Source organism: Melopsittacus undulatus, chromosome 6 (genome assembly GCF_012275295.1).
Source record: "Melopsittacus undulatus isolate bMelUnd1 chromosome 6, bMelUnd1.mat.Z, whole genome shotgun sequence".
Taxonomy (NCBI): domain Eukaryota; kingdom Metazoa; phylum Chordata; class Aves; order Psittaciformes; family Psittaculidae; genus Melopsittacus; species Melopsittacus undulatus.
This window is the reverse complement of record NC_047532.1, coordinates 48,125,898-48,147,575: the sequence shown is the minus strand read 5'-3', so window position 1 is coordinate 48,147,575 and position 21,678 is coordinate 48,125,898. Positions and strand designations below refer to the sequence as shown.

At 42.2% G+C, this 21,678-nt stretch overlaps 1 protein-coding gene across 1 annotated transcript in view; it reads right to left on the bottom strand.

Moving 5' to 3' along the window:
* Positions 1 to 21,678, bottom strand: part of LPP (LIM domain containing preferred translocation partner in lipoma) — a 337,577-nt gene that overhangs the window by 109,830 nt on the left and 206,069 nt on the right. The window contains exon 8 of the mRNA XM_031043045.2: positions 10,203 to 10,874. Within this exon, the coding sequence (XP_030898905.2) occupies positions 10,203 to 10,874 (672 nt within the window). The remainder of the gene's footprint in view (positions 1 to 10,202; positions 10,875 to 21,678) is intronic.

Genomic DNA, 21,678 nt, shown 5'->3' with positions numbered 1-21,678 from the left:
CCCCCACATAATGAATTTAAGCTTTTAACAACAGGCTTTCATAGATCAGGGGGAAGTACAGCTCAGTAGTAATTTGCTGATGTTTGGGATTTGCAAGGTGAAAGCCACCAATCTACTGTACAGGATAGCCTGTCCTCAAGAGAAGCATCTGCTTACAGTCCCAGTTAATGATTAACTCCTAAATGGAAGCAGAAAGGTTGACAAGGGTTTATGACTGCATCTCCTTTGTATCCTTTTTAAAAGGAGAAACAGATGTTTCCAACCACCACAAATCTCCATTTCCACAAATCTCTTGCTCTGGCTGTTACCTTGGGGCAGTGACTTCCGAAAGCTGAATGAAAAAATAAACAAATTAATTGTTCTGCTGGAAGGTTCAGAAAAGAGTCAGAGGTTGAACACATTCCTTCACACAGCAGCATGTCTCCTGCTGGCGCAGATAGCAAGAGACAGCATGGGAAAATCCTGTTCTAACACTACATTTTCTGCTAGTAAGCAGGGTCTTCAAGACTGCCAGTTCAACTGGAGAAGAGCCCTGGAAAGTCTTCTGCTTTGTCTGCAGAAAACATTTTTTTTCTGCAACATGGTCTCAAGTATAAACTCTGTTTCATCTGTCAAAGTACATAGTCTAAATGCTTTAGCTAGCATTAATTTATACTTCTAAACAAACACCAGACTCTAACTTTGTGTAATGGTGAAGAAGTTGATTTTATCTGAGATGTTTGTGTCCTCTTCCACTTTAAACTGATGTCATCTTGATTTTTAAAAAAAAAGGGGAGGGAAGGATTCTTGAGTGCTGCCTGCAGATATGCATTTGTATGCATTTTTCTTCTTTTAACTAACACACAGGAGGAAAAAAAAAGTTATTTTTGCTGGCAGCCTGCTGTGATATAAATAAAAATAATAGGTACATTCACAGATTTGGAACTTTTTACAGCCACTGTGCAAAAAGCAATTTTAATTTATAACCACGGAGTCTTGCAAAACATATAACGAAGACATAATAAAATGGAATGTTTATCCTGTGGCTCCCATTAGACCTCTTTGTTCAATGGTAGTAACTAATGACTTGTTTTTCCACTTTTGTATTGGAAGCCTTATTATTGGGCTGCACAGAGCATACCTTATTTGATTTCCCTAGCAATGTCTGCACCTCTTGCTGAAGCCTGCAATTAGACGTTCATGAAATAATAATAAAATGCTGCATAATCTCATCTGTGGTCAAATTTTTTTTTTTATTTTTTTTAAGTGAAAAATGAAAAGCCAGCAGCAAACCAGCCCTGTTTGTACAATATTTTACTGAGGACAATAGACTAATGTTCACTCCAGTGCATGTGTCCTTTTGACTAAACACTTTTGTTTGACAACCTTTTTTTGGCAACAGAACACATTGTACTTTTTGGATAACTGACTGTGGAATATAATGCTGTTTATTCAAAAGCAGGTCACACAGAAATGCACTTCCAGTTTTCTTTATCCTTTTACCTTTCTTATCTTCATACTGTTTAAATTTATAATAAATTTCTTTTAATTATACATATGATCTTAATTGCTGTACTGTATTTATTCACATGAAGGTGACCTGATGGTGAAAGGGTAAAGAAAGGTGGGTGGGAAGCTCAATTCAGATTTTAAAACTGTATTTGGACATAATTACTAGTGTGCAGTCTCACAAAGAAACAAACACAAGCACATGCATTTCCAGCATGCTCTATTATCTACAGGGCCAAATTTGCTTGCAATACAGCTGTGATACTTCTTTGCACTTAAAATCTATTAGAAAGATACATCCACCACTTGCTCAGTCATCTGGAAATTCAACAGCAGCAAACCCCCCAATTTTATGCTTAAGCTGGGACAAGCACCCTCAGGGAAAACGATGTGGAAACACATAGAAATTGTGAAAAATCTAGATTATGGGAAATGCAGTTAATGACTTGGGTTCAGGAGAAAGTTTTAACTGAAATATTCAAGTGAGGCCATGGAAGAGTTGATGTACTTCTAAAGCAGGTTCTTGGGATGCAGTCTGGGGGAAGAGAGGTCACAAATTAAGCGTTCTTTAACAGGAGGGAGAAAAGACTTTGATGGGATAAAGATAAAACAAGAGCCCTCTTCTAACACAAGCTAGGGAAGGCAGCCCAGGGCACCTCTCTGATGCTGCTCATCAAACCAGAGGAACACGACAGCCACCTGGAACTTTAAGTCTGCAAGATACTCATGAAACTGAGGTTTACAAATGTTGAAGGACACTTCACATAGATTTCTTCTGCCCTCCAACTTAGACTGAAAAATAAAATCCACTGGGCTTCCTGGTGACAGCCTAGAAGGAATCCAGCACTGGCATATACACAGCAGGAGCTTCCTTGGCCACTTTGCCATTTCTTTTTGTTTTCCCAGAAAAAGTAGTGAGTTTTCACTTCAAGCTCTCTTACAGCACCAACAGAAAAGAAGGGGATTGATTTAATGAGTGATCAGCTCTCACAAAGCTGAAGGAACCTCCTGGAAAAAATTTCCTTCAGGTATTGGTAAAATAGAGTTTAACTAGGCAATAACTAGGTGAAAATTATTATAGCTAATCTGTTGCTCAGGTGTGTCTCCATTTTACTGATGACTGAAGTAATCCTATCACATCAGTTTAAGTTACTACCAATTCATTTGAGGAAACATTTAATTTAATTGGGCAGGATGAGTGAATCTGTCAGCAATAATAATGCATCTGTCTGTCCCCGTGCTAAACTACACCATGGAAAATCCTTGCTAATGCTAGATTGATCAGCTAACACATAGCAGCTCCACTATGCTAATTTGTTTTATGTAGCTGACTTTAGACAGCACATTTCAACCTGGACTATTTTGAGGATACATATAAAACTAAGTCACTGCGCTTTTAGTATGGATAAAGAGGCATATGAATACTACTCTGCTACAAGAAACACACAGTTCATCTGATATATTTTCCAGCAGAGAGAATTCACTGCATCTGGAACAAAGAAGAAAATGTGACTGGAAAGTTTAGAGCCCTTAAATTAATTCCCTAGACAAAAAGTTGAGGCACCATATTCATAATACCACATTATGTAACTTGCTCTGGAGCCAGGCAGCTACTAAGTGAAATAGTATGAGTTGTAAAAACAAAATATTGTTGTGAAAACAATTTTATAGCTTTATAATTCACTATTATTTTCATTTAAGAACAAAACTGTCATAATTGTAGATTCTGTTTGCCTTGCAGGAGTTCTTTCAGCTTGTGATAAGAAAGCTCCTTGTTTTTAAACTTTTTTCCCTCCCTATCCCAAAGGCTACTATTTAATCTATTTAATTTCCTATATTGTGTTTCTTTATAGTTATTCAGAAGTAAATCTTATCAGGAAGACCATTATGTGGTAGCCTAAGTTAACTTAGTACCAGAACATTTGTGATCAGTAAATGCAACCGTATATTGCTAACTATTTCTTACTATTACTCTTGCAGGAAAAAAGTATTATATCAGCAGCCGTTATAGACTACTTTTGACTCTTTATAACTGAATAGTCATTTTAGGTGGGATCCTGCATGGCTTGCACCATCATAATTTTCTAACTTGCCTACTCAGTGAAGTACTAGGCTCAAGAGTCTAGTTGTAGACAACCATACCTACCAATGGAGAAATAAGTCATCTTGTAAACTGTGCACAGCTCCCTACACAAAGTGGTGCTTTAGTAATGAACTATTACTATAATATGTATACATGTGCCATCAAAAACTGGATTAAGACCACAAATATGTTTCACAGAGGTCAGTGGGAAAATTCTCCAAACATAAGATGATCCACTCCAAATTACATGACCGAAGTATCACATGACCCAAAGCATCACTATGATGTGAGGAGTTCCTTATCTTAACACTGGCACTACCACTGGGTCATAAACCCAAAGAGTTTCACACCAAGTGGGCAGCCAGAGCCTTTCTCACCTTAAACAGAGAAGCCATGCAATGACACCAAGATGCTCCATGTCTCTGCATTCTCTCCAGCTTTCCTAATTAAACTTGCCTAGGCTTGGGCAAGTTTCCTTACCCATATGTGTCCTACCCTCATTGCAATAAACTTGACAATAACACAGAGGTTATATGGTAAAAGAACAGCTTCACCACATGTTCTGGTGCCTTGGCTTTGGAAGAATTACAACGTGGTTGGACTCTGCTGTATTTTAAAAGTGAAGGAAACAGTTCCTCCAGTAATCAGCAGCACCATCACACACAACTGACTTCTATAGGTGCTGCTTTTTGAACTGAGAGCTGTAAACCAGTAGTAAGGCCAATCATCCTTGCCTCACTGTGCTACAGATGAGGCTTTCCATTAGAGACCTGAGTTTAGCTGGCCCCAGGGCTCAGGCAAGCACCATTGCTCAAAATCCAGACAGCCTCCCCATCAGATGTTCCTTCCCACCCATAGGTAAATATATGCTGACTACATCTTATGGCCTCAGATACAAAATCCTCATTTGTAACATGATCTGGAAGTATCTGCCAAGGTTGACACTGGTTATCAAGAGTTAACAGCACAGAAACAGAGCCCTTAATTAACTTCAAGGCTGCCCCATGCCTTACTATGTATGCAGGCATTGTCCTCAGCTTATTTTAAAAAGGAGCAAGAAAGAACATCCAGGTATTATGTCAAAAGCCTCTTTCTCAATTATTCCTGTTATATTACTAACCCATTGTGTCTGACTAAAGGCTAAAGCTGCAAAAGCTGCAGCCTGAAGCCATGTATTTAAGTTGGTTTCTCAGTATATGCTGACCTGACTTACTCCTGCAACTGCAGGCTCCCTATCATCTTTAACTTCAAGGTAATTGTTTGGCAACTTGCTGTTTCTCTGTTTCAGGAAAACAACTCAAATGTATGATTCCTAAGAGACAAATCTGATAAACTGTTCTGTCTTCAGCTGGTTCCTGCTAGTATATGGACTACTGAAATAATAAAAATATAATACAAAGAACAAACAGTAAAGCTTTGAAATGAAAATGTTAAACACACTACAAGCCAAAAATTGGCCTTTTTCAAAAGTTTAGGGTATAAACCAGATTGTGTCAGATTCCTGCTGCCAGGATAAGCACGCTGTTCTGAAAACACCTCTTCGGACCTCTTGGCAGTGTCTTTTCACCTGAAAATCTTGAAGAAATCTAAAGATTTTGATGCAAAGTTTTATAATACCTCGACATGGAAAACATGATTCTCAATGCCACAGTGTTACCAAGTCCTAACTCTGTGCTTCTCATCTCATTGTTAGACACTACTACTTGTCTTCTTCCCCTTCTCCTTGTTTTAACAGAAGCAATGGTATTTAATTTAATCCACCCAGAAGCAAAGACAGAATCAGCAGCTGATATACAGCTAGTGCTGGTTAGAACTTGGAATTACTGTTTTGTGAAGAATGTCAACATTTTGACATTTGTTGCTATTCTCAGGGTAGAAAGGAACTGCATATTCATCTGGAAATTTTGAAATGTCATGTTGAAATCGCGAATTCAACTCTGAATCTTGGAATTTCACCTTTTATTTCATTTTACATTAGCTTTATGTCTTTTTTAATTCATTAAATGCCAAAGTAGAATATTTCAAGTAAGCCTTTTTCATTTTACTTTGGTTTACTTTATTTTAGTATTTTAAAAGTATGGGAAGCTACTGTCTCACACTGATAGAAAAGCAACTTCAACCATCATTTTACAAAGTCTTTGAATCCCATACAGTGGAAATTTTTAGCAAGTGACTTTTGGGAAGAGGACACTTGGGTGGAGACATGAGATTTTTGGGGAGAATACACACAAAGGGAGACAGACAGTGAACAGCAAGTTGCCTGCCTTTCCCCACAAGAAAAAATCAATGCTAAGAAAGAATATATCCCTGTGACAGGAGGAGGGAATCTGGCATATTGCATTTATTCATCTGCAGAGAACAGTCACTAGATTAACAGCAAACAGCTAGAGCATTAGTCTCAGTTCAAACACAAGTGCCAAAGGTATCTACTTTATGTGAGTGATGGTAGGCTGTAAAAATTATTAAACCAGTACAAGAGAAGTGCATCAGTCATAGCAAAGGACACTGGTGAGCAGATGTTGCTGAGGCAAAAATGAAACTTCCAAGTGAATGCCTCCATCACAGGTATTAAATCAGTGGAAAAGCTGACAAAAGCTGTGTAAAATGAGAAAAAAAGTAAGCTGTCAGAATCCCCTCTTGGGCACTGCAAGTTTCACAAGACTATGCCAATGCTGGCCGCAGCAGGCTGCAAAGAAACACCACCTCCAGCAGTTCTGAAACAATGCAGTGGTTGAGGTCTGCTAATCATGAGTGGCCACCACCACCTAAATCATGCCAAACGCATAAGCTGCCTTGTTAATTTTACCTCCTAATTTCCAGCTGTCTTCCTACTTTATTGCCACAGCACTCACTGAAGGGCTGTCTGAAGAGAAGGTCATGCTCCATATGCACCAATACTTGTATATGTGTAAATGGTGACAATGTGATTCATGGCTGGTGTGAACTAAGAGGGTCAGGGGACATGACTTGTACCATGTCAGTAAGAACAGACACTGCCCCCTTGTTTCTTCCAACAAATCCGCAGCAAAGGAGCATGGATTTGGATGCTGCAGTAAATCAGAACTACAAGAAATTTTTGCCCTCCCCAAATCAGCAGATTGCTCTCAAGAAATGAGTGGTCTTGTTAAGATTTCCACCATTCTGGACCAAACCCACAAGCTATCTCAACTGATTTCAATGGCATTCAGTTTGGATGCTGAAAATGTGTAGGTCCCTTTACAAAGGAATGTGGTTCCCCAGGCCTTTGAGTACATTTAGAAAGAGGAAGGAGAATACAGAGGATATGAGATCTAGGAAGGAGAGACCTCCCAGCTGTTTACAGTGGCCACCCCTCAAATATACCAGGAGACACATGAAGTCCTTGAAAGGTCCACAAAGCCACCTGGGGTACACACAATGGTGTCTCAAAACCACTCAAACATGACCAAGAACAGTGAAAGTACCTAGACCTATTCGGAGATATGAGAGCTTGACAAGGATGTTTGGTATCTTAAACAGTCCAGCATAGAAACATTTGATGATAGTTGAGCTGGTCAGTGGTGGGAATTTCGTCAACTCTATTTTAGCCACAGGGCAAATTTGCAGGAATTCTCCATGTCAGAAACTGGCTTTGCCATTTTGTTTTCCCTGCTGTGGACATCTTGGTGCCAGAAATTAGTGTACCTAATGAGTCACCATGGTCTTATGCTCTCTGGCTTTTGGGAGGGGCTTCAGATTTTGACTTGGTCTGGACTGGTACAGCATTGCTGGCAAAATGTATGAGAGCACCCAGTCGTGTCACATGGTTCTGTGATGGTCTCATGACAACTCTGTTGCTGCTCCTACAAAAATCCCCACCACCTACCATGCAGAGGAGACAGCTCCTGAGGTTTTTGGTCAGGAATGCCCTTGAGGCACATGAAGGTTTAAATAAGGACATGCACTCCACCAGTTAATTTCCTAAGTGGGACTTGGGCATTAATTCTAGACAAGGCGATACAAAAGGCTAAAATGCACAGAGATTTCACATGCATGACTCTCACTTCCATAACTGGCCCAAGACCAGAATACAATACAGCACTATGTATGAGTAAAACTCATTGTTCTCAGTGAGCTTTAAGAACCAGTACAGATTATTTGCTGTTCCCATACCAATCCAGATTTATTTTGGATCAGCAGCGACTTCGGCATGATTAGTAAGAAGCAAAAAAGACAGAGCCACAGTACCATGAACCAATTCCTAGCCAAAATGCAAAATATAAACTCTTTTTCCTTTTTTTTTTTTTTTACCCTTTAAAAGCCCTAAACAAATTAGAATTAAGGACCACAGACTTCTAATCTGAGATAGATTTGTTACAACATCCTTTGTATTTTGCACACAGAATGCATTCAGGAGTAAGAATGCACTTTTCTGAATGCAATAAGAAATTGTTTTATGTTTTGAGACCATTTTGTTGCAAGAAGAATGGTCTTCTTGCATTTTACGTGATATACATTAATGCCCACTTCTTACCCTGGCTCTCAAGTCATTTTCCTTAACTGAAAGGCCTCAAAACAACCTTGAAAAGGCAAAACACAATGAAATGCAAAAGCCAGTATGTAGGAAATACGTTAAAGTTCACATTGTAGTCAACAAGTCAAATTACACTGACAATTCTCCCTATCAGGTATCTGTTCTAATATAAACTTCCTTCTTTTTCTCCTTTAAATAGAGTATTTCCAAAAGTTGATTTTATGAATGAGTTACTCTGCAAAAAAAAGAGCATGTGGTAAAAATGGACAACACTGCTTCACTAGCAAAGTATACAGTGTTTTATTATCGGGCATCTCCTGTTAAGATCCCCTTCAATTCTTCACCAATTACACTACGTATGTTACAAAGCAGAGATTAAGCAGAATCTGCCACCAGTATGTTAGAGAAGAGTTGTAAATTCAAAAGTGAAATAGGTAATAATGCAGATATTTAGCAAGCTGGAAGGGAATGAAAGGGAGTCTGGTTTGCAGAAAAACTGAAATTATTTTTATAGAGATACATAAGAAGTACTTCTGCATGGTATTTGTAAATGCCACGTGCACACAAACATATACCTATATAGATATAAAGAGATATATATATATACACACATGAAACCCCAAACTTGAGCTAAATTAAACTGCCATTCCAACTTTGTAATGCAAATGAGACTAACAGGCTTGTGCTGTTTGTGGTTCGAGATGATTTGTGTTTCCATAGAGATGCTGAGTGAACTCAAGTTTTTCAGTTTTTTTTTATATATAAGCCTACTTGTGTCTATCAAGGTTTAAATATGGATCTGCTGTACCTCAGCATTTCCTCAGTGACTCCACTGGAATCACAGCAATTACACCAGTTAAGGCTAGGTGCAGATTTCTTACCTTTCACTACTTTCCAATCTCAGCTCTATACTAAGTACCTGCACAGCCGAGAGTTTATTACTTCTCTTCCCACTCCTAGCATCTTGGTAAGGAAGGGGAAAGAAAAGATAAAAAGCAGTTTCTTAGCTGCTAGTAGATAGTATTTCAAGGACTTTTGTAGTGTACTGCCCTCCCTAAACTGCCTCAAGAAACGTCTTTGCCTTCAAAAGTTCCCAGTGTCAGGAAATCTCAAATTCAAGGAAAACTGCCTGTGTGCTGCTAGTGAAGGAAATGCCAGAAGGATAGACTTTTTGCTATGTGTCAGAAGCTTTTCTGCCCTTCCCTGTAAGCACCCACAATCTGATGAGCAGCTGAGATGAGTCAGGGTGGGCCTGAGCAGTGATGGGTTCACTGCCTTCCTGCCTGGGCTTGGCTGTCCTCATCCTTTGGTGGAGCCCAACCTCATCATACACTGTGAGGATCCCACAAAGCTAAAGCACTGTGTGTCCCCAGAGCCATGACAGGGACAGCCACCAACAGAAGTGACAAAAGCCAGCCAGCGTCAGTTTGGGCAGAGAAACCAGGCAGACCAGTTTAGCTTTCTATTTCAGTTGGCTTCTCTTTATAAGGATCAGGCACCAGTTCAAGTGGATAGAGGCCACCTCAGCGTATCATCACTTGAGAGGAAAATCAGAGCTGAGCTCTGTGGGAACTCATTTCCATGTGGTTTCAGCGAGAAGTGATTTTTGAACAGCAACACACTAGAGGTCAACCTCTGTAATCACTCTGAACCACAATCAAAACCAGCCTCCTGCGTACCTCCTATCTGCCTAAGAAGAGGAAGGATTTGTCTGGTGAACAGAGCTGTCCACAAGCACACGGAGTTCCCAACCTCTCATTTGATCTTGGGTATGCCCAGAAGGAAGGGCTCAAGTGTAACAATGCCATACTGTGGCATTGTGAACTCTGATGGTAACAGCATGTCAGAGGGATGAGACCTCGCTTCTGCCCGCCAGGTGATGCCACACCCCCACATGTGATGCCATCTCATCCTTCAAGGCTGGCAGTGTTTCTATGTCTCCACAAAAGCCTCATTTCAAAGTAAACAAGAGTTCCCTATTTCCAGCTTTTAAGAAGCCACGCAGAGGGAGACCTGCCCAAGCCTTCGCAAGTGTCACTGAACCCCACCAGGCTGCCTTTCAGGGAGGGTCCCAGGGCATGTTCAGCCCTGTGGCTCTCCACTCCCCCAGGAAGTCTGGTGAACATTCACATCTCCTACCTTTTGCTGCAGCGCAGGTGGCTGTGGGGCCAGCACAGGGTCGGTGATGTAGGTCTTCTTCGTGCTGGGTGGCTGGTAGAGGCCAGGAGGAGCCTGGCCCACAGTGTTACTAGCAGGATACGCTGGTTCAGCCTTCCAGGAGCTCTGTGGGTAGGGTGCTTCGGAGCCGTTCCTCCCCCCGTACCCCCCATAGTAGGGGTCTTGGTAGCGGCCCTGTGCAGGTGGATAGCCATAGGCAGGCTCCGAGGGCCGGGCAGGTGGTGGGGCATAGCCATAGTCTGCCCCATGGGGCTGTGGAGCGCCATACTGCGGGGTGCTGGGCAGGCGGGCTGGTGGCGGAGTGTAGGACTGGCTGGGCCCCAGGCTGCCATAGTGCACAGGCTGTGGGCCAGGTGGTTGGTAGTGCGGGCTGGGCTGTGCTGTCCTCACCTGCACATTGAAGGCCGGGCGGCTGGGGGTAGAGGCTGTGGCATAGGGGGCTGGCACTGGTTGTGGTTTCAGGGTGCCAACAGGAGTGACCGGGATGGGTGCTGGCTGCCCCGGGCCCTTGGTGGTGGACTTCTTGGTGGCCGTGAGGGGAGGCTGGTTGGGGATGATCATCCGCTTGTGGCCAGTGACAGGGGTGGACACAGATGAAGGGGTGGCAGTGGAGCTGCTCGAGGTGCCAGAGCCCTAGGGAGCAAGAAAAGAAGAGCCACAGCGTCAGCAGGAGGGGTATCAGGTCAAGCAGTGAGGAGTTAAGTGGAAATGGCATTTTACACTAACATCTGTGCAGCAACTCAAACCGCTTAGGAAAGCAGGAATGTACCTGAGACCACACGTTATAAAATGGTAATAGGAACCTTTCCCTTCTCTGATAGAACAGGGATGGCACCGCAGCAGCCGAGCAGAACTGCCGTGCATAGCATTTCACTTCTCCTTGAAGTTTTCTCCTCTGCCTCCAAACAAACAAACTAAACCCCAATAAATGCAAAAAAAAGTGAGACTCACTGGAGAATAACTAGGGGAAACCCCATCCATTCCTGTGAAAATGAGAATATTTTGAAAGAGAAAATGAGATTACAGTTTCTACAGGGACATGAAAATCCTTGGCTCTCTAGAGCACTTGTAGGATACTGCCCTCAATACCACAGCTTCTTTAACAATGCAGGAGGCAGCAGACTGGAATGGCCTAAATCCAGATCCCAAGACTTCAGAATTAACGTAGATCAAAGCAAAATATGGAGATGTCCCTGTCCCTGCTCTAAGCACTGCTGGTTGAATGCCTGGAGTGACCCCAGAGAAGGCAAATATTTCACATGACTCATTAAAGGGCAAAAAGTGGGTCAGGATTCCTGAGAGCTTCAGAAGTCAGCTCCCACCAAAGCAGCTATGCAACCCTGTACCAACACCACAGGCACATCAGCCAGAGAAGAGGCTAACAACAAGTGCCACCACTTCCTGTGATTTGGTCACCAAATAAAGATTTAGTGCAGTGACACTGTCCTAATAGGTATTGTACATGCTTCCGTGTAATGTACTTGTTTGTCTGTCTTGCCTCTTACTTAAAATCCACATCCAAAGACACCAGCGTGAAAGGATGTCATTGTTAAAGAGCTAACAATGTGAAATAGTTCCTGAAGAACACTGAAGATGTCCCTTAAGTCTATTCAGTAAATCAAAGAAGAACAAACTTGAATTTCTGAAGTTCAGGATTAGATACAATTTACTGCTTCTCTCCTTTCCTTTATTCTGAAAGAGTACCTGAATTTTCTGCCTTCCTATCCAGAGATCCATTAAAATGAAGACAGTTTGACAGTATTTTTTTGTTGTTTTACTTAGTGACATAGTTAGATGAGGTTATCTGCCATTGAAAATTCCTGGGCTTGATCTCACCCATGATAATCCATAGCACCCATAGCTTGATAATCTACAAGCAGCTCAAAGTCAGAATAGCTCAGCCCCCACCAGTGGTTGTCACCTTTACCTAAATGACTGATCTTGCATTTGTTCCCAAGTGTTCCTGCTTTACGCAAGTACCCTGACCTCTCCCTACATCCCCATCGCCCTCGTGCTGGGATTGCTGAACAGGGGAGAAAGAGATAGAGGCTCACTGGGACACCCTCAAGCAAAAGCTCTACCAGGGCCAAAGAAATCCTTTGCCTGGTCAGCAGGTGGCGGCAATAAATTGCTGCCAAACCAACCCGGGCCACTGACTGGAGAGGGACTTCAACCACCCATTTCTCTGGGCCTCCGAGGGTACCAAACTCACCTTCCACAGAAGGTGGGATAAAGGCAGATACCCCCAACCATTTGGCAATAACCACATATGAAGAAAAGGGAGGTAAGTGCAAGTCATCCAACTTCTAATCCACAGCCCACAAGCAAGTCTAGCAAAGGAATAACAAAGCTCTGTTACCCATCTGGTAGCTCTTCCCACTAATTCGTCCAAATACATTTTTTCTGATGCATCGTTAAAGACCTTACCCCTGCAATTACACCTTCAGGGCAAACCTTTCATAAGAGTAAACCTTCCACACCGAGTCACTATAAATGAGAAAAAAAATCCAAACCAAAACAAAAACCCAGGCAAATAAGAGCATCAATCTGTTTCAAGAGATAAAAAAGGCGTGCACACAGAGGTGGGGAACAATAAGGCAGCAAACTTTTGCTGGAGAAAAAACATCTCAATGTGTTAAAACCCTGACCTTGCCAACAGATTCAGTAGTACAAGGCAGTACATGGACAGACTGAAGAGATTTTGAAACTGAGAGCAAGGAAGAGATGAAGTGTGTCTCAGTTGAACTGCACAGACAGAGACAGGTTAAAGGTCTGTAGCCCTCCATTAATACTGCCTGATTCTTCTATTTCTGAAATACCTGGTAAGGAACAGGAAATCGTCCATTCCTCTGTCCATGCACAACTGCAGCAGCACTCATTGCTAGCAAGAAAATCTGCTTTCTGTCAGAATTATTCTCACGTGTCATCTTAGCATTTATGCCTGGGAGTGCTAGAAACTTTCCCATTTCCTCACCTATTTCATTCCTGTAAATGACAGTAGTTTGTCCACTTACTGTAATGGGATGAAAGGTCCACAATGCGGCACTGTGTAATTACCACCAGAAAAGCATTTTTCTTTTCCATGTGAAGAGGGAGAAGGTAGATAATGTTTTAAAGACAATGATCAGCGATGAGGGAGAAAAGTCCAAACCAAAACAACATAAATGAGCCCCATTTATCAAATATTATGTTTCTGAACACAGACTGTGGAAGCAGGTGACAGACCGTTAGTAAAACTCTTGTAATGGAAGTCACTTCACCTAATGTGTTGATGCTAGTCCCCTGCCTAGACTGGAACACACCTTAAGAAAGAATGATAACTCTTTTCTCAAAAACTTGCCTGCCTATTGACTGGCACTCTGAAAGGCTCTGAGCAGCTCCCGTGTTTGACACTACAAAGAGAATGAGCTGAAAGTCTCCTCTCCTGCACCAGTGAAGGAAGAGCAAACTGCAGGTGCCTGGGCCAGAGACCAAGCTTTGCCATCAACTTTACAGAAAAGGCTCAAGCTAACAAGTACTGGCTGCACTGTGGCATTCAAACCACAGGCTGCCTTGAGGAGGAGGAAGTTTGCATCAGTAAGAGTCCCCAGAGCACCCTTTGTGATTCATTCTCAATTCCTCTGAGGGTGCTGGGCAAGAGTGTGATGAAATCTGGGCTTTAGGGGGAGGAAGAGCATGCAAGGCTCTAGTTAACGTGATGTAGCAGAGAAATGGGACAGGTTAGAGGGAATTTGACACCACTGGAGCATTTATGATTTATGGGGACACAAACTGGCTGCAGCTCCTGACCAAGGGCACAGGTGAGGTATCACCATAAATCCGCTGCCCTGTTGCCTGCAAGAGAGAAGGATGGCCACAGTCCAGCCTTCTGATGGTCCAGCCATGTACTTAAGTAACACTCCAGGCTTAAACCCCTAGATTATTAATGGATTAAGGAAAGACTTTATAAATGCACATGAGCTATGGACAAGATTCCTCCTCTGAGGACAAGCATGTGCAGAAGGTTGAGAAAAGAGTACTTAGATACCACAGAGAAGAGTGATTTCAACAGATGTCTGGAAGGCACTAGGAGGATAGGAAGGACGGTTGAGGCTATAAACATGCCTGGTAGATAGAGGGAGAGTAATGAAGAGAAAGCTAGGAAGGGCTACCTGTATCACTGGTGCAGTCCTAGCAAAATAGATGACTGTCACAGATGTTTCATTCAAATGAGTCCACAGAACTTGTACTAGTGTAATGAAGTAGACACATCCAAAAGCACTTCAAAGTGATAGCCCAGAAGTATGAAAACAAGTAGAAATAGGAGAAAGAAAAAAGAGAAAAAGAGTAGATTCACAGGAGTACAGGCATCCCTTACTCCAGCAGCTCCTGGACAGCTCATTTCAAAACTGTATTTCATTTGCAAGTGACTATTGCAGCCAAACACGCTCTCTGACATACTCTAAGGGCTGTTTTCAGAGGAAGACAGGCTTTCCTCTGCTCATTATGCACTACATGAAACTGTCTGACACACTTCACAAGTGTAAATTAGAACCACGCTACTTACCATCAACTCCTTCTTGCAAATTCATATTTGCAAGGAGAGTAAACTAGAAACCACAGGTGCTGATAATGCAGAGTTGTTAAGAAAAACTAGAGTAGGAAGGAGTTAAATAGAGAACCTGATCTACCACAAGCATTGTAACACAAAATCTTTTTTTTTTTTTTAATCTGGAAAGCACAAGAGCCTTGTTTAAACACCAATGGAAGTACCTAAATGTACTGCCTCTTCTACAAATGAATTACCCAGCAGTTCAAATAAAGGTGAACTAATACTGACAAAATCAAGTAAAACTCAATCTATGTGGGAGCTAAAAAAACCCAAAAGAGTTCTTCTAAAAAAAGTTACCATGTGTAACCATGAGGGGAATCATTTTGCTTTGTAACTCCTGCCCTGCCTTCTTACTTGCATTGGAAGATTATAAACATTTGTATGAGTTTCTTGTATGAGAAGTCCAGGGTTTTGTGATAAACCTGTGCTATCCTAGGGATCTGACTGTCAAAGCTGAGTGTCTGGATTCCAAGTTATCCTTGGTGGGAAAACCCAAAATCCTGACTGTGTGATTCTGCACTCTGTACAAATGATTTAGAAGATCTTAAATTAAATTTAGTGTATACAACTAAAGAGTCATCACAAACATACTATGGATTAAAGCTGTTCTTCTACAGAAATTAGCCTATAATTTTAGTTGTTGGTTGATATTCAAGGATCGCCTACTGCAAGCTCAGGAGTGTTGCATCCCAACTAGAAGGAAGTGTAGCAGGAGGGCCAGGAGACCTCCTTGGATGGATAAGCTTATAAAAGGTAGAAGCAAGGACAAGCAGCCTGGGAAAAATACAGGGATGTGGAGGTGGAGACCAGGTTAGGAAAACTAATGCCCAGTTAGAATTAAACTTGGCTAGGGATGTGAAAGATAACAGGAAGGGATTCTATAGGTACATTGCGAATAAAAGACAGACTATGGACAACGTAGGCCCCCTCCAGAAGCTATCAGGAGAACTGGCTACACAGGATTTGGAGAAGGCTGAGGTTCTTAATGACTTCTTTACATAGGTCTTCACTGGCAAAGGCTCTGACCGCACCACCCAAGTCTTGGAAGGCAGATGCAGGGACTGTGAGAATGATGACCCTAGGCCCACTGTAGGAGAGGATCTGGTTTGAGACCATCTTAAGAAACTGAACATACACAAGTCCATGGGACCTGATGAAATTCATTCGTGAGTCCTGAAGTAGCTGGCAAATGAAATTGCTAAGCCACTGGCCATCATATTTGAAAAATCATAGCAGTCAGGTGAAGTTCCTTATGACTGGAAAAAGGGAAATATAACCCCCATTTTCAAGAAGGGGAAAATGGATGACCTGGGGAATTACAGACCAGTCAGTCTCACCTCTGTGCCTGGCAAAATCTTGGAGCAGATTCTCTTGGAAGGCATGCCAAAGCACATGAAAAACAACAAGGTGCTTGGTGACAGCCAGTATGGCTTCACTGAGGGGAAATCCTGCCTGACCAATTTGGTGGCCTTCTATGATGGGGCTACGGAACTGATGGACAGGGGTAGAGCAGTTGATGTCATCTACCTGGACTTGTGCAAAGCATTCAACACTGCCACACAAAATCCTTGTCTCTAAATTGAAGAAACATCAGTTTGACAGGTGGACCACTCAGTGGATAAAGAACTGTCTGGATGGTCACACACGAAGAGTTGTGGACAATGGATCAGTGTCCAGCTGGAGACCAGTAACGAGTGGTGTCCCTCAAGGATTGGTGTTGAGAACAGTCTTGTTCAATAATTTTGTTGGTGACACAGATAGTGGGATTGAGTGCACCATCTGCAAGTTTGCCGATGACACCAAGCAGTGTGGTTCAGTTGATACGCTAGAGGGAAGGAATGCCATCCAGAGGGACACTGACACGCTTGTGAGGTGGGCTGATGCCAACCTTATGGAGTTTAACCATGACAAGTGCAAGGTCCTACAGCTGGGTTGGACCAATCCCAGGCACAGCTACAGGCTCGGCAGAGAAGAGATTCAAAGCAGCCCTGTGGAGAAGGACTTGGGGGTGTTGGTCGATGAGAAAACAAACATGAGGCAGGTGCAGCGTGCTCTTGCAGCCCAGGAAGCCAACCGTATCCTGGGCTGCATCAAAAGGAGCATGACCAGCAGGTCGAAGGAGGTGATCCTGCCCCTCTGCTCTGCTCTCGTGAGATCTCACTTGGAGTATTGTGTGCAGTTCTGGTGTCCTCAACATAAAAAGGACATGGAACTGTTAGAACAAGTCCAGAGGAGGGCCATGAGGATGATCAGGGGACTGGTGCACCTCCCATATGAAGACAGGTTAAGAAAGCTGGGGCTGTTCAGCTTGGAGAAGAGAAGGCTGAGTGGAGACCTCATAGCAGCCTTCCAGGATCTGAAGGGGTGCTATAGGGGTGCTGGGAATGGACTATTCATTAGGGACTGTAGTGGCAGGACAAGAGGTAAAGAGTTAAAACTTAAACAGGGAAAGTTTAGATTGGATATGAGGAAGAAATTCTTTACAGTTAGGGTGGTGAGGCACTGGAACGGGTTGCCCAGGAAGGTTTTGAATGCTCAAACCCTGGCGGTGTTCAAGGCCAGGTTGGACAGAGCCTTGGGTGACATGGTTTAGTGTGAGGTGTCCCTGTCCATGGCAGGGGGACTGGAACTAGATGATCTTGAGGTCCATTCCAACCCACAACTATTCTATGATTCTACCCTTTGTCAGGGTTAAATCTTAAAAAGAAATGTGCACAATAACTATAATATACAGCACGAGCACGATTCTATAAGATCAGCTGGAACTCTTATGAAAATTACTTCATTCTCCTTTTATTTTGTGCATTTGTAGAGTATTTTCTATAGAATCCCTTCAGTTACTCAGTTTCACAGACTGGATCAAAAATGCCAACACGAAGTTTATCACATTCTATTCAATTCTCCAGGCATTTTTCACAAAGGTACAGCTGAATAGCTTTAGCCCTTTAGCTGTCAAATTACCACATATAAAGACACATTACTCCAACTCAGTGGTTTTCAACCTTTATGCTCGGCAGCCCCCAACTGTTTTTCAGGAGAGACAAACTCCTTTACGGAGAGTGTTAATCTACTGACAATAAACATGGGGTTTTAAGTTACGTTTCACTGAATTCTTCTTTGTTACCTTCGGAGTGATCATGGACTGTCAGGGTTTGCAGAGCACAGGTTGAGAACCATGGCTCTATCTATGGCTGCCTTTTTCAAGCATTTCAGTCACTATTTACCTCAGGATAGGAGTGAAGCGACCCTACTTCCTCAAAAGTCAGAAGGCTAGCCACTACTGGCAGGCAGAACGCAGGGTGCAACATTCTTAGGGGGCTGCCACTTCACAGCACCAGTGTAGCATCTCCCTTCATAACTTGGCCACTCTTCTTCATGGTCCACTGACACAAGCCTGACTGAAACACGGGGCCAGCTGAACCATGTGCCAGCTGAAAACTTTTAAGTATCATTCAGTGGTGGTGGTGGTTGGAAGCGTGGGTGGGAAAGGCTTTGAAGGGTGGAAAATTAACTTGGCTTCTCCTAACACAGTGGATTGGCATTCACCTTGGCTAGCTGGAGGTGCCTAAAGCTCTCTCTGTGAAATACTTCTCTACAGCATCATTTATCCCATTCTAATATTGAAACCTAAAACAGGGAAGGTGAATCATCCACTGGAGGAATCTACTTCACTCCACTGATTGTAAAAGAAGCATTAAAACAGCCAAGAGAAGTCACTGAATATTTAGACAGCACAAGTTAGTGGAGACAAATTCCACAATAAGCAGGTAATTTTGATGTGACTGTAAGAACCACAGATATCTTTTCCCTGCATTAAGTGCACTGCCACTCAAGCTCAGCTAGTGATGTGCACCAAGGAGATACCTGAGTGCCAGCAGCTCAGATGATCAGTCAGGACCCTGCCACACCAAGCAGTCAACGCAAGACCCAGGAGCTAGGCTGCAAATGCACTTCTCACATATGAAGGGGGGATGACATGGGTGGGGTGCCCTTCCCCACCTCCTTTTTCATCTCTGTGCTGAACAGTGATTCCTGCTGGAACTGAAGCTGCTGCCTTGCCAGGAGCAGCAGCTGGGCTGATCCTCCCTCCTGCCTGAGATCCCAGCTCCCCCTCAATTTGGGAAGGATAACTTCAGAGAAGAATCAAATATTGTGCTTTGAAACTTGGGCCTTTAGGTACCTGAAAATGTAAACAGGCATTTTGTGAAGTTTCCTGATGCGCAGACACATCTAACTCCTGCTGACTTCAAATTCTGTCTTTGAACAAGCTGCCTTGCTAGTGATAATGTATGTCCAGGTTCCCCTGAACACATCCTCTTTTTTAGTCTGAATTAACATCTAGGTGAAAAAGAGAAATCTGGCCTTTCATTTGGGACTTGCAGACACCTGGAGTCCTTGTAGAGCTCCAGCTGGGTTGCCAAATGTCAAGAGATTCTGGACAGATGCACTTCTGTTCAGTATACCTGATGCATTTTCAATATTCAGGATTTTCTGGCCTTTATTATAATATCCAGATAGTAGACCAAACACACTAAGGACACATCAGTCCACTTTGCACTTGCTGCTAAACAGGGCACACAGCTCAGTTACAAAAACAGATTCCTTTAGGTGTCAAAATACCTTTAGAAGCTGGTCCAAAATTTTGAAGTCAGCTCCAAAGCCTTAAAACCCTCAGCTAAAAAACATGCTTATAATCAGATGAAGCTTCTCTTTATAGTTTCGTAATTCTCTTTTCTAGCTTTCAGCTGACAAATGTGTGTCACAGAGGCACAGGCTATGCACAGATCAGCATTCATACTCATACTTCCCAGACGTGTTTATATGGCATTCAGCTTGCTGGCTTGATCACCAGAAGCTATCAAGGTATTCAAACGGATTGCTCCTAAGCATTATACCAAAAGAAGAGAAGAAATCTAATAAAGTGTTCATCTCTGGTTCTCAGATGAAGAGAATACCTTACAGATGCCATAAAGCATTACAAGAACACAACTGCTTCTGAGCTTTGATCTGTTTTTCAGCTGCTACTGCAGGTGGAAAAGGAGTCAACAGAGTTGTTAATGTTTCTGTTCACAACCTCTTCTGTACTCCTTGTGATGGCCCAGCTTGAAACACAAGGGAGAAGGTGGTGCACAAAAGAAAAGGTGATAAAAACTTGACCTCCAATATTTTCTCAGGGAAAACTTTTCCTTTCAGAAGTGATGTGTGCAGTTATAGACATACACCTTGGTTAAGCATTCAGTATGGGTGTCAAGTGTTTTAGGCAATCTGGGTTCCCACTTTCCAACACTTCATTAATTCCAAAGAGCCTGAACACATCTGAAAAGTTTGGTCTCCAAAACACAACAGTGTTATGCCAGGGAAGAATTTTGCTTTTCCTTTTCAGTTTCATATTTATTTTTTTATTTGTTTACCTCAATACTATCACTACGATGACTGCTATGAACTTTTTTATGTGTTTTTCCTTTTCTGTTGAGTGATCATCATATTTATGAGGAGGATTATGTGTGAGATCAGTTTTAAAAGATGTGAAAACCATTTACCTGAATACTTCTAGCTCTGTTGGAGAGTCAAATGCCACTATTTTAGCTTAATTCACTGGAAGGGCTAGTTACGATTAAAATTCTCCTATTTAAGCAATTCCGCTTGACCAGTTCAAATACCAGAGCAACTTCATCTACAAGAATATCAGATATCAGCACAAGAAATAGCTGTCAAAAATTCCAGAAGATGCCAGTCATGAGAAGTTAAATGTTTTCTGACATTTAATAACAATTCATCTTGGGATATTTCTGTAATTTCCCACTTTCATCACTAAAATAACAAATTTGCACCAGTCTGGACCCCAGGAACACGCAATGGCAGCCCCTTGCAATAGCTGAATCAGTGGCACATCAACTCTAGCAATAAATTCCGTGAGGAGCTGTGCACCACAGCCCTTTGAGTACATCAAAACACAGAACTCCTGAATACAGTCCTGGAACAGAAGTCCACAAAAAGAGTAGAGCGGAACCATGTGAAGACAAGTCACTACGTGCATGGAGCAGTGAAACTGAGCTCCTTAATGATCACCTTCTCTAAGGCTTAGCAACACAGGAATGTCCAAAGCATTTCCATTCAGCAAACTGGGCCCTTCTAACAGGCTGAACAAGTCTCCTTGCTTAATTTAGGCAAAATGTTGCCCTGCCTGACAATGGGGAAGCCCCCACTATACCTATAAATAAGAATGTAGGGTAAGCCAAGTATTTTTATGACTTTTGCTATTACTAAGCTAGTGAGGCTTAAAGTATCACAATTACACTGTCCTAAAAACATTTTTTTCTTCCTTTTATAAATTGCTATTTGTAATGAAAAAGAAGCTCACGTGCACGATAAATATGAGCAGGCTAGAGGGTTATGTAGATTGTGCTGCTATCCATGCATGTGCATCATGATTATAAAAAAAAGGATTTAAAAGGTATCATTGAAGATGTGTGAGAGGAAGGGATGTGCATCTGGGAGTGACAGGACAAAGAACATGTATTCATGGAGTCTTCCAGAGAAGTCTTTTGCTACTTACAAGGAAAAGTTATCATTTTCTATTGTGTGTTGAACAACGGATTTAAAGAACAGTCCAAAAACTCTGTAAAAGCTTCTCATTTCCTACCAAATTGCAAAGGAGTTTTAGAGTGTTTATAAAGTATGCAAGCTTTCTTCCTTTATTAATTCTAGAGAACATAAAAAGAGTGTGCATATGCACAAATAAAATAATATGAAATACATACACTCTCAGACACTACTTGGTTTACTTTGTGTTACTTGTAATTTGTTTACGATTCCAATTATTTGCTGCACTGCTTGCATTTATAA